The sequence below is a fragment of the Pleurodeles waltl genome, chromosome 4_2 (assembly GCF_031143425.1).
Source record: "Pleurodeles waltl isolate 20211129_DDA chromosome 4_2, aPleWal1.hap1.20221129, whole genome shotgun sequence".
NCBI lineage: Eukaryota > Metazoa > Chordata > Amphibia > Caudata > Salamandridae > Pleurodeles > Pleurodeles waltl.
In genome coordinates, this window is record NC_090443.1 from 285,579,950 (window position 1) to 285,592,236 (window position 12,287).

Here is a 12,287-nt window from a genome sequence, read left to right on the forward strand (position 1 = left end):
TGTAAAGATTTAGTGTTCTGAGATCTAAGATGGGTCTCAGAGTTTTTTCCTTTTTTGGGGTATTAGAAAATACAGGGAATAAACACCTGTTCCTTTCTGATGGTTGGGTACGAGTTCTTTTGCCTCTTTTTGTAACAACGCTTGGACTTCTAGTTGTAATAGATCTAAGTGCTGTTTGGACATGTTGTGTGTTCTTGGAGGCACATTTGGTGGTAATTGTAGGAATTCTATGCAATAACCATGTTGGATAATGGCTAGGACCCATGAGTCTGTAGTTATTTCTTCCCAATTTTTGTAATAATCTGCGAGTCTCCCCCCCCACTGGTGTTATGTGTTAGGGATTTGTGACATTGAAGTCACTGTTTAGTTTGTGAGGCCTTTGGAATTTCCCTCTGGTTTTAGGGAACTGTCCACCTCTATATTGTCCCCGAAAGCCTCCTCTTTGAAACTTGCCCTGGTATGTGGGTCTTGTTTGTGAGATTGAGGGTTCTGTGCTTTGGGCTCGAAACCCCCTTCTAAAGTGTGGCTTTCTAAAGGTGCCTCTGCTTTGAGGGGAGTACAGCGCGCCCATGGCTTTGGCCGTGTCAGTGTCCTTCTTTAGCTTCTCTATAGCTGTATCCACCTCCGGCCCAAACAACTGTTGTCCATTAAAAGGCATATTAAGCACAGCCTGTTGGATCTCTGGCTTAAATCCGGAGGTGCGGAGCCATGCGTGTCTCCGAATTGTGACCGCTGTATTCACAGTCCTGGCGGCTGTGTCAGCTGCGTCCATTGCCGATCGTATCTGGTTGTTGGAGATACTTTGGCCCTTCTCCACCACTTGCTGTGCACGCTTTTGAAACTCCTTGGGAACATGTTGAATGAAATGCTGCATTTCATCCCAATGAGCCCTGTCATATCTTGCCAATAAAGCCTGTGAATTGGCAATGCGCCATTGATTGGCTGCCTGTGCTGCAACTCTTTTCACCGCTAATTCAAACTTTCGACTTTCTTTGTCAGGTGGTGGTGCATCCCCAGAAGTCTGTGAGTTTGCCCTTTTGCGTGCTGCGCCTACTACCACTGAGTCAGGTGTTCGTTGTTGCGTGATGTACACATGGTCCGTAGGGGGAGGCTTGTACTTTTTTTCCACCCTAGGTGTAATGGCTCTGCATTTGACGGGGTCTTGAAACACTTGTTTTGCGTGTTTTAACATCCCTGGTAACATAGGCAGACTCTGGTACTGGCTGTGTGTTGACGACAAAGTATTAAATAAAAAGTCATCCTCAATAGGTTCAGCATGCAGTGCTACATTGTGAAAAGAAGCCACTTTTTTCGGTTTCGGGGTGCCGATCTCTCGGTGCCGACTTTGCTCGGAGCCGGTATCTCGGTGTCGAGTTTGGTCGGAGCCAGTATCTCGGTGCCGAGTATACTCTGTGGCGGTATCTCGACCGGAGTCAGATGTCTTTGACACGTGTGTGCCCTTTTTCGGTGCCGATGGTTGGTCACCAAGTTTACGGGTTAAGCAATGGCATTCCGGCGGTGGCGTCCCCTGGGCTTTCATGATTTTTGCGTGAGTTTTGGCCGGGGCAGGTTTACTCACGGTTTTCGCCGGCTGCTCACTTTCGACCTCGTCCGAGTCCGAATCGGCAATTGAGAAAGTCTCCTCCTTCTTCGACGTCGTGTTGTCCTGATGGCGTCGATGCCATTTGAAGCCTTTGAGCTCTCCGGTCCCGTAGCGTCTTCTTTGACCGAAATGCCCGACAGGCCTATCAAGTATCCTCTTTGTGTTCGGGGGACAAACACAAATTACAGACCAAATGCTGATCTGTGTAAGGATACTTACTGTGGCATTGAGGGCAGAAGCGGAATGGGGTCCGTTCCATGAGCCTTGAAGACGCACGCGGTCGGGCCGACCAGGCCCTGCCGGGGGATAGAAGCCCCGAAGGGCTACCGGAGCTCTTCTTTTATTCGGTGTCGATCTGCTATAACTAACCCGATACCGAACGCCAACAATACCGTCAAATTATTTGAGATTTAACTAACTTTCCGAACCGAAACACGGAGCGAAGAGGAACGCGTCCAAACCCGATGGCGGAAAGAAAACAATCTAAGATGGAGTCGACGCCCATGCGCAATGGAGCCGAAAGGGCAGGAGTCCCTCGATCTCGTGACTCGAAAAGACTTCTTCGAAGTAAAACAACTTGTAACACTCCGAGCCCAACACTAGATGGCGGGATATGCACAGCATGTGTATCTGCAGCTACACATGCCATCGAACATACAATTACAATATGTAAGCTATTCCATATAGGTTTCAAGCAATTACAGGGGTAAAAACCCACAGACATAGATAGCAGACTTTTCAGAGGAAACTGAAACCTTCTGAATTTCGACACTAAATGGCAGCTGAACATTCTTTAAGATAAAAATATGACATCCTATTTAACAGGAATGATCCTCAATTAACTTGATTTCGATATCATTTTTTAAAAATGTACTTCAAAGGAAAGTTTGTATGCACAGATAAATATGCCTCTACTTAAACATCTGAGCATATAAAATTGCAGGCTTGTTCTTCAGTCATATTTTTAATACCTATAAGCATAACAATGACAGCATGTGAACACGTTACATTTTTATCAACAATATTCATCACAGCATTCCAGTTTACTTGAAAAGAAAATTCACTTCTTTTATACAAGTAAAGATTGAGAATGGAGATTTTGAAAAAAATAAGTCAGAGAAATGTATTTTCTCTATTAACTTACTGTAGGAAGTTGGCTCTGTATGCACTATTTCAAAGTAAGGAATAGTATGCACATAGTCCAAGGGTTCCCCTTAGAGGTAAGATAGTGGCAAAAAGAGATAATTCTAATGCTCTATTTTGTGGTAGTGTGGTCGAGCAGTAGGCTTATCAGAGGGTAGGGTTAAGCATTTGGTGTACACACACAGGCAATAAATGAAGAACACACACTAAGAGACAATTCCAGGCCAATAGGTTTTTGTATAGAAAAATATATTTTCTTAGTTTATTTTAAGAACCACAGGCTCAAGATTTACATGTAATACTTCAAATGAATGGTATTGCAGGTAGGTACTTTAGGAACTTTGAATTAGCAAAATAGCATATACAGTTTTCACATAAATGACATATAGCTATTTTAAAACTAGACACTTAGTGCAATTTTCAACAGTTCCTGGGGGAAGTAAGAGTTTGTTAGTTTTTGCAGGTAAGTAAACCACCTACGGGGTTCAACTTTGGGTCCAAGGTAGCCAACCGTTGGGGGTTCAGAGCAACCCCAAAGTTACCACACCAGCAGCTCAGGGCCGGTCAGGTGCAGAGGTCAAAGTGGTGCCCAAAACGCATAGGCTTCAATGGAGAAGGGGGTGCCCTGGTTCCAGTCTGCCAGCAGGTAAGTACCCTCGTCTTCGGAGGGCAGACCAGGGGGGTTTTGTAGGGCACCGGGGGGACACAAGTCAGCACAGAAGGTACACCCTCAGCGGCACGGGGGCGGCCGGGTGCAGTGTGCAAACAAGCGTTGGGTTTGTAATAGAAAGCAATGGGAGACCAAGGGGTCTCTTCAGCGATGCAGGTAGGCAAGGGGGGGGGGGGGCTCCTCGGTGTAGCCACCACCTGGGCAAGGGAGAGGGCCACCTGGGGGTCGCTCCTGCACTGGAGGTCGGATCCTTCAGGTCCTGGGGGCTGAAGGTGCAGTGTCCCTACCAGGCGTCGGGTTCTTGGAAGCAGGCAGTCTCGGTCAGGGGGAGCCTCGTGATTCCCTCTGCAGGCGTCGCTGTGGGGGCTCAGGGGGGTCAACTCTGGCTACTCACGGTCTCGTAGTCGCCGGGGAGTCCTCCCTGAAGTGATTGTTCTCCACAAGTCGAGCCGGGGGCGTCGGGTGCAGAGTGCCAAGTCTCACGCTTCCCGCAGGAAACGCGTGTTGTTTCAAAGTTGCTTCTTTGTTGCAAAGTTGCAGTCTTTGGTGAACAGAGCCGCTGCCCTCAGGAGTTCTTGGTCCTTCTAGATGCAGGGCAGTCCTCTGAGGCTTCAGAGGTCGCTGGTCCCTGTGGAAAGCGTCGCTGGAGCAGTGTCTTTAGAAGTGGGGAGACAGGCCGGTAGAGCTGGGGCCAAAGCAGTTGGTGTCTCCGTCTTCTCTGCAGGGTTTTTCAGCTTAGCAGTCCTCTTCTTCTTAGGTTGCCGGAATCTGAGTTCCTAGGTTCTGGGGAGCCCCTAAATACTGAATTTAGGGGGGTGTTTAGGTCTGGGGGGTTAGTAGCCAATGGCTACTAGCCCTGAGAGTGGCTACACCCTCTTTGTGCCTCCTCCCTGAGGGGAGGGGGGCACATTCCTAATCCTATTGGGGGAATCCTCGATCTGCAAGATGGAGGATTTCTAAAAGTTAGAGTCACCTCAGCTCAGGACACCTTAGGGGCTGTCCTGACTGGCCAGTGACTCCTCCTTGTTTTTCTCATTATCTCCTCCGGCCTTGCCGCCAAAAGTGGGTCCGTGGCCGGAGGGGGTGGGCAACTCCACTAGCTGGAGTGCCCTGGGGTGCTGTAACAAAGGGGGTGAGCCTTTGAGGCTCACCACCAGGTGTTACAGTTCCTGCAGGGGGAGGTGATAAGCATCTCCACCCAGTACAGGCTTTGTTACTAGCCACAGAGTAACAAAGGCACTCTCCCCATGTGGCCAGCAACATGTCTGGTGTGTGGCAGGCTGCTAAAACTAGTCAGCCTACACGGTTAGTCGGTTAAGGTTTCAGGGGGCACCTCTAAGGTGCCCTCTGGGGTGTATGTTACAATAAAATGTACACTGGCATCAGTGTGCATTTATTGTGCTGAGAAGTTTGATACCAAACTTCACAGTTTTCAGTATAGCCATTATGGTGCTGTGGAGTTCGTGCATGACAGACTCCCAGACCATATGCTCTTATGGCTACCCCGCACTTACAATGTCTAAGGTTTTGCTTAGACACTGTAGGGGCATAGTGCTCATGCCCTAACCTATGGTACAGTGCACCCTGCCTTAGGGCTGTAAGGCCTGCTAGAGGGGTGACTTATCTATACTTCATAGGCAGTGTGGGGTTGGCATGGCACCCTGAGGGGAGTGCCATGTCGACTTAGTCTTTTTATCCCCACTAGCACACACAAGCTGGCAAGCAGTGTGTCTGTGCTGAGTGAGGGGTCCCCAGGGTGGCATAAGGCATATTGCAGCCCTTAGAGACCTTCCCTGGCATCAGGGCCCTTGGTACCAGGGGTACCAGTTACAAGGGACTTACCTGGATGCCAGGGTGTGCCAATTGTGGAAACAAAAGTACAGGTTAGGGAAAGAACACTGGTGCTGGGGCCTGGTTAGCAGGCCTCAGCACACTTTCAAATCAAAACTTAGCATCAGCAAAGGCAAAACGTCAGGGGGTAACCATGCCAAGGAGGCATTTCCTTACACTTACAGCAAAGTGAAAGCACTTTTCAGTGGGAAACAGCTCAAATGACAAAGTTTTTGGTTTAAAAAAAAAATGATGAGGCTCCCCTTGAACCAATCATGTTGACATGTATGACAGTTTTCTCTGCATTTAAATGATCCACACTGAAAATGGCTACTGCATTAAATCATTGCTGCAAGCACCTTTTTACTTGATGTATGTAACCAGTGGGAAAGTGGGAAATGCCTGCCTTTAGGCAGTTCTTCAGTTTTCAAGTCGCAGGAGGCACAATGTGACAGTAAGGACTAGTAGATCTGAAGACAGTATTGGACTAGGCGTGCAAATACAGACTTCTATACAGTTCCTAAAAGGTGAATGGAAATTCACATACACACTTCCGCGGGTGAGGAACTAGGCAGCAATGGATGAAAGGTTTAGCACCACTTCACAATTACACTTTTTTGGCCACACAGTGTGGATGAGTAATCATCGTCAACAAAAAAACATGAAGATTCAGATTGCCTGCACAAAATATGCACTGTTTCATTACAGCAACCAAGTCCATGTACTCAAAGTGGTACCCATTCTCAATCTGAACATTCTTCATGATTAGTACAGTACATGCTTGAGTGATTACAACTTACTGTTCCTGTTCTATCTCTGTTAGCTCTTACTGTTTACCTACCGCATTGGTTACACACTCTTTGTATCGTAGTATCTGGAAGTATGGGGACAAAGGATATCTTGTGCCCTGGTCCAAATGGAAGCTTTTGTCAATGGCTCATGGGCAGCACTAAGAGAAGCAAAGTGTTTCTTATCGCCTACACTTAGTGCAGAACGTGGTTCCAATAGGCAGCTCTGTGACATTGTGAAACTCTATATCTGTGCCTCCCCAGCTCTCCACAGTATAATGCCTCATCCAAGATTCTGCTTGCTGTAAACCAGTGCTTGAAATGGAAAAATTAAAGTGCAGGTACTCTGTGCCAGAGTACCTGCTTGTTTCTGAGAAGTGCCGGTACTCTCCAATTAAAAGTATTACGTTTTTCTTGAGATGTGCCGGTACTCTCCCTCTCAAAATAAAAAAGTGCTGGTACTCAGTACCGGAGAGTACCGGCCCATTTAAAGCACTGCTGTAAACTGAATTGTTACGACTGTGGAACCAATTGTGAAAGACAGTAGGGGACAGCCGATTATGAGAGCCAATTGAGAGGTCCTATGGAACTTTTTAGGCAATTTCCCTTGTGGTTTCCTTTGTACTTTTTTCCCTGCTTCGGATAAGAGTCTTTGTAGCTTCTTTAAGTTGTCAGGTCTGTCCCAAAAGAGTGATAGTCTAGTACAATTGACCACAGATTAAGCAGAATAACAGCACCAATGAGAAGCGTGCCTGCAAGTCTCTTATCACCAATACCATGGCATTAAATTCACTATGTTAGCTTTTAGATTCTGTTACTGAAGTTGGATACAATTACGTTTTCCATAAAATAAATCGTACACAAGAGAAATAGCCTATGGAAACCCCTATTAGCAGGGTGACACATCAAAAGCCCATTTACGAATCTCTTAAATGCTGCTCTTGTATGGCAAATGCATTTGCTTAACCAAACACCTACCTGTCTCATTCTTTTCTGGTCCCCTCTTCTCAATATAAGTTTGCCCTGGCTCACTGTAGGCTCCGGGTTTCCCAATTCTGGCATTCATGCCTCCCTATTGCCACGGTCTCCTTTGTCCATGGGCCCTGCCTGATCTACCAGACACAACCCTTCTGATTAGACTGGCTTATGAATAGAGTTCAGGTTAGGACTCCGTGAGGAAGGGCTGAGCAGAAACGCCTCTGAGGGATAATTGCTTGTTTAGTGTCAGTATGAAAGAAAATAAAATTTTGTGATTTCTGGATTGCATGGAATCTATTTCCACACTTTGATATGTGTCGGAAGTTAGATATTGCCACACATCTTTATAGTAACCACTATGTAATGCAATAAAAACATTACAGATTAATTTCTCCCACTTATTGTCTATTTTTAACACTGGACAAATACTGTCCCTATCAAATTTCTGGCACATTAAAAAAATAAAACACTGATAACATCTTAATTGTAGAAATTGATTGGCAAGCCACTAACAAATACACTGAAATCAGGATACCCCTACACATGCCACAAAGATCATTAGACGCCGATGATGTTCTTTTGATTGTAGCGTAACCAGGAATAAAAATAAATCGGCTCTTCAAGTATCTGCAATATTCTGAAAGCAAACCAGCTACTGCATACAACAGAAGTCACAATTATATCCCCTCACAAAACAGATACCCCAAAACATGTTCCGGGGCCCCTTACAGATATTCACAGACAGCTTTGGGCACCTAGAAATATAGGTACCATGAAGAAAAGAAGAATTATCTGCAGTAACCTATCCCAACTTTTGAACACGTTTAGGGTGGATGTCGGACAGTGGAGGTAGCAGCCACAGTAGCTTCTGGGCCAAGAAGCAATGTTTAAAATAATACTGTTACATACATATACTTAAAATCTCCAGAACATCATTTCCAGTGTATCAGATGAATACATCTGAGACTGAGATTCGACTGTTCATATGGGGGTGTGAGCTTGTCAAGAATTTTATTCTAGGGAGGTATAAGATGGGGGCATTAGTCTACATGATGTACCAACGTATATTGGGCCTCACAATTAGTGGAAGTCAATGAGGTGGCCTTTGCCCAGCAAGAATAACCTTCTTTGAGAGTGGACAGACATGTGATAGTGCCTTGCAGTTATTCAGCAGTCTTATTTAGGAGGAATTACAGTAAAACTCTGCCCAAGCACGTACTAAGCTGCAAACGCATGGACCAAGACCTCAAACAGTTATTAACTATATAGGAAATGTAACTTTTAGAAAGTTATCTTTGCCTGAAGCATTTGGAGGTTGATGTGAATTTTCTCTTCGGCAACTGCCCAGCATGTACTTGGCCTGAATCAGGTTTGAAAATATTATGAAACCTGCTCCCAGAGCATAGGCAACAGGCTGGGAGTGGGAAGTTGCATTCTTCACCTGGCAGGAAGAACAGCTGGTGCGGGACTAGGAAATTATTCTACTTCAAAGAAGCTTTTCCTGTTGCAAATAGGTTTTAGGTGGCATCTGCAAAGGACCCAGGATTTGTCTCCTTAGTCAGGCTTGCACCACACCGAGAGGGAGTAAAGCTACCCTCAAAACCTGTTTTGAGTGACCACAGAGGAAAAATGCGCTGCTCATAACCCTGGTTCTACCAGTGGCTGGGCTTACAGGCTCTGCAAAAGGAGAGAAGGCGTTCCCCCATTTTGAACTTTGAGAGTAAGGGGCACCATATGACTGTTTGCAGTAAGGAAAACAGGATGTACTGAAAAGACGGGTAAGATTCCCCCTAGGAGCTTTTATTCCACTGGTTAGGGAGTGCCCATGAGTCACCTGCACCCAACAGCTGGTGACAGGCATAAATGTGGCATCCCAAGGTAACCTCCTCAGAACACTTATTGGACCTGCGAAGATCAAACAAGGACTACACCTGCAGCCTGTGACCAGAGAGGAGCCCTTAAGGACCTACTCCCTCTTGCACTCATCACAGATATGCGGACTCCAAGAGTTAGGTGGTTGACCACCCTATGTGGCTACAGGGACAAATAGAGCTCAAGAAGCCTTTTACAGGAAGAACCCAGCTGTCGAAAAGCAACTGGACCTGGACTGGACTTTGGTACTGGCCTCTGGTTGACACAATGAGAGCCTCTAAGTGCCCTCCCATAAGGTCCTGCGGACCTCAGAACTGGACTCCTGTGGTTGTTTGGGCATCGGAAGAAACTCAGAAAACTTTGAAAAACTTTTCCTCCAGAGTTTCAGGGGGATATGCCAGAAAAAAAAGTATTTAACCAGTAGTTCCATGGTATCTGATTCAACTTCATCTTTGTCCTAGTCAAGGCTCCCAGCACTTCCTAAAAAACGACTAAGTTCCATTCTCCATTGGGACTCAGAAATTTTTTAACGCAAAATCACCAAAGCACCATAGGGACCAACTGGCTACAAGTATACAATCTTCGATTCCATTACGGCAGCTACAATTTCAGCAGTTGCCCGCTGAAGGAGAAGCTTTTTCTCAAAAGATGACAAAGTCCCTTTCTGTGCTGGGACTTAGAATCTTTTTCAAACTTTCTCAACTTCCTGACTTTAACCAAGACCAATCCACTTGCTGTATCCAACCATGGCTCTATTGCGGTTAGCTAACAAATTGCACCTAAGTCCCGGCCTACTACTTCCATAGAATATCATTGGCACTTTGCACTTTACAAATTGCACCGAAGTCCCGGCCTACTACTTCCATAGAATATTATTGGCACTTTGCACTTTTTGGTGCTAGTTTCACTTAAACCTTGCAAAATGATATTTCTGGCTCACCTTACCTTACTAGATTTTGGTCTTAGTTGACTAATAAAATATTTCTCTTTTTGTAAAATGGTTGTAGAATTTTATTGTGCTCTGTATGACTTTTTCCACTGTGTATGCACTGCTTAAATACTTTACACACTGCCTATTATTTAAGCATGACTGCTTCTTGTCTAGTCACCAGGGACTGAGCAGAGATTTATTTAACTTAATTTGTGTGACATCTAGCAGGTGGTGGCCTTATCCTTTGAGGTGGACATTTGCCTACCAAAGTAATAATTCACTTTTGTTAGAGGGGCTTGCACTTTCTAATGGGTCTTGGAGTTGGCAGCAGTAAATTGTTAACCACTTGTATTCTAGAGAATGATTCTCCTCTTTAATGGCTTGTACTTTAAGAGTGGGCAATCTGACTGCAGGCCGAGCCACTGATGAAGACACTGAAGCAGTCACTGACATCACTATTTGCATGAAAAATATCAGTCGAGGGACCGTAGTAAATATGTGCTATTGCTTGTTACAGTTTCTTAAATTACTTCTCCCTTAGCTTCATTGTCTTAGTTAAGAAAGTTGTTAGCCCTTCCCATTCAACTCAAAATGCTGCTCCTCCACAACATCTTTCATGGCGTCAGCTGTTAAAGATTACTCCCACCCCACGCCTGCATCGTCCCAGCTTTGATTTACTGGGCTTTAACTTAGATAAGTTATGAAGCTCCGTGACGCGTGATTGAATAGTAGGCATCACACAAAATTGAGGTTGCCACCTTTACCAGGATAATGCAGCTCATCTTGGAGAGAGTCCCGTCCCTATCATCAAAAATCAAACATGGACGGGACGAAAGAAACTAAAAATACTAACTTGTCAGATACCAGAAAATTGATTTCATTTACAAAGTCAGTGAATTAAATTAACTTGGAACCAAAAGGGAGTGGTGTTAAACATGGAAGGGAGTAGAGGAACAAGTGCTTTGCAAAGTCTTTCTGAATCTACTGTACAGTGGGAAATCAGATCAGAGATAATGCAGCAGTGATGGGCATTGTCGGTTTCACCTCATCATTATTATAATGTTGTATAAACAGTTCTTAGTAGGGATGGACAATTGTGATAGGAAAAAGAGTGCAGGGTCATTCTGCAGCTAACAGGAGTAAAGGTATGTGAATGTGTTAACATTCCCTGCTGACTAATCACTCAACACTACTCCGAACCAGAACTTCTAGTTGACCCACAGTTAGTCTGAAAGCCATCACTGTACTACTGCAGAATATGTTAGTTTGAGAGTGCACTTACCTGTAGCCCTGTCCGTCCCTGGGGTGACTGGCTTCGTACCTCTGCATTCTGATTGGTAACTGTGAGAAGCAGGTGGGCCCCAGTGGAGTCAGTGATGATGGCCGGTGACCCAGTCCCCTTCAGAAGCTGACTTAGGCCTCCAGGTGGGTGGCTGAGGAACACGTGTGGCACTGCTGGCACATGGCACGTCTTTGTTGCTTTGGGTGAGTGCTCCTGCTTCACAGCTGCTGGCTTTGGCAAAGAGACAGTTTCTGAAGTGTCCATTTGGCTGGAGGAGGACGCCTTGGCTGAGTTGAAATGTTCTGCTTGGCCTGGGTCGTCCTGGCTGGGAAGGAAAAGGGTACTGGGCTCCTCAGACTGGCAGGGAGAAAAGTCTACCTCCTGCTTGATTTGCTGATTGGGCAACAGCTGGGCTGCAACTAATGGAGAGGTGGTATTGCCACCTGCTGGTCCTTGCTGCTGTGCCCGCTTCTCCTGCTCCAGCTGCTGTCGCAGCATTTCAACCAGCTGCTGCTTCTGTTGCAGCCGCCGTGTCAACTCTTCAATCTGCTTGTCCTTCTCCTGCAGCATCTGGTCCTTGTCAAGCATATCAGAATCCCTGCAATTTGCTGGGGAAGTGGCAGCTGGTGGCTCCTCTTTTACTGGTGGTGCTGGTGAGGCCTGCAAGGTCAGCTGCGTCAGTGGGGAGGAAACCATCTCACCAAAGGCGTCACAGCACGAGGCTTCATCCAGGCTGAGCAGGGAGTGCTCAGAGGGGGTTGGGGACAGTGGAGGAGAGGAGCTGGTGCTGCCAAATATCATAGGTGTCTCTGCGGGTGCAGTGCCCAGTCGTCCAGCAGAAAACGCCACCGGTACTTCTCCTGTTTTGGGCCGTGTAGGACTGGGTTTGGGTACAGTGTTACCATCCTGGTGGGATTTCAGCCTCTCGATCAGGTCAGTTTTTGTACCTGACACAGGAAGACCCCGCAGCTTCAGTTCTTGCTTCAGCTCTGCCACCTTGTGGAGGGAAACAAAGACAAGTGACTGTTAATACCAGACACACAGTATGGGTGAAAGTGGATGGATCAGTTGCGGCAATGCCCAAGAGCCGCAAGTCACGGTGCACAACCACTGCCAATAAACAGTCTTCAGGGAGTATCACGTGTGATGGCAAATATGACCCCCAGGTATATCCACTGCCCCACATGTAT

General features: G+C 46.2%; 1 protein-coding gene across 4 annotated transcripts in view; it reads right to left on the bottom strand.

Annotated features, from left to right (window-relative positions):
• MRTFA (myocardin related transcription factor A) overlaps positions 1–12,287 on the bottom strand; it is a 231,153-nt gene that overhangs the window by 87,075 nt on the left and 131,791 nt on the right. For all 4 annotated transcript variants that reach the window (XM_069231149.1, XM_069231148.1, XM_069231151.1 and 1 more), the window contains one exon: positions 11,098–12,093. In XM_069231149.1, the coding sequence (XP_069087250.1) occupies positions 11,098–12,093 (996 nt within the window). The remainder of the gene's footprint in view (positions 1–11,097; positions 12,094–12,287) is intronic.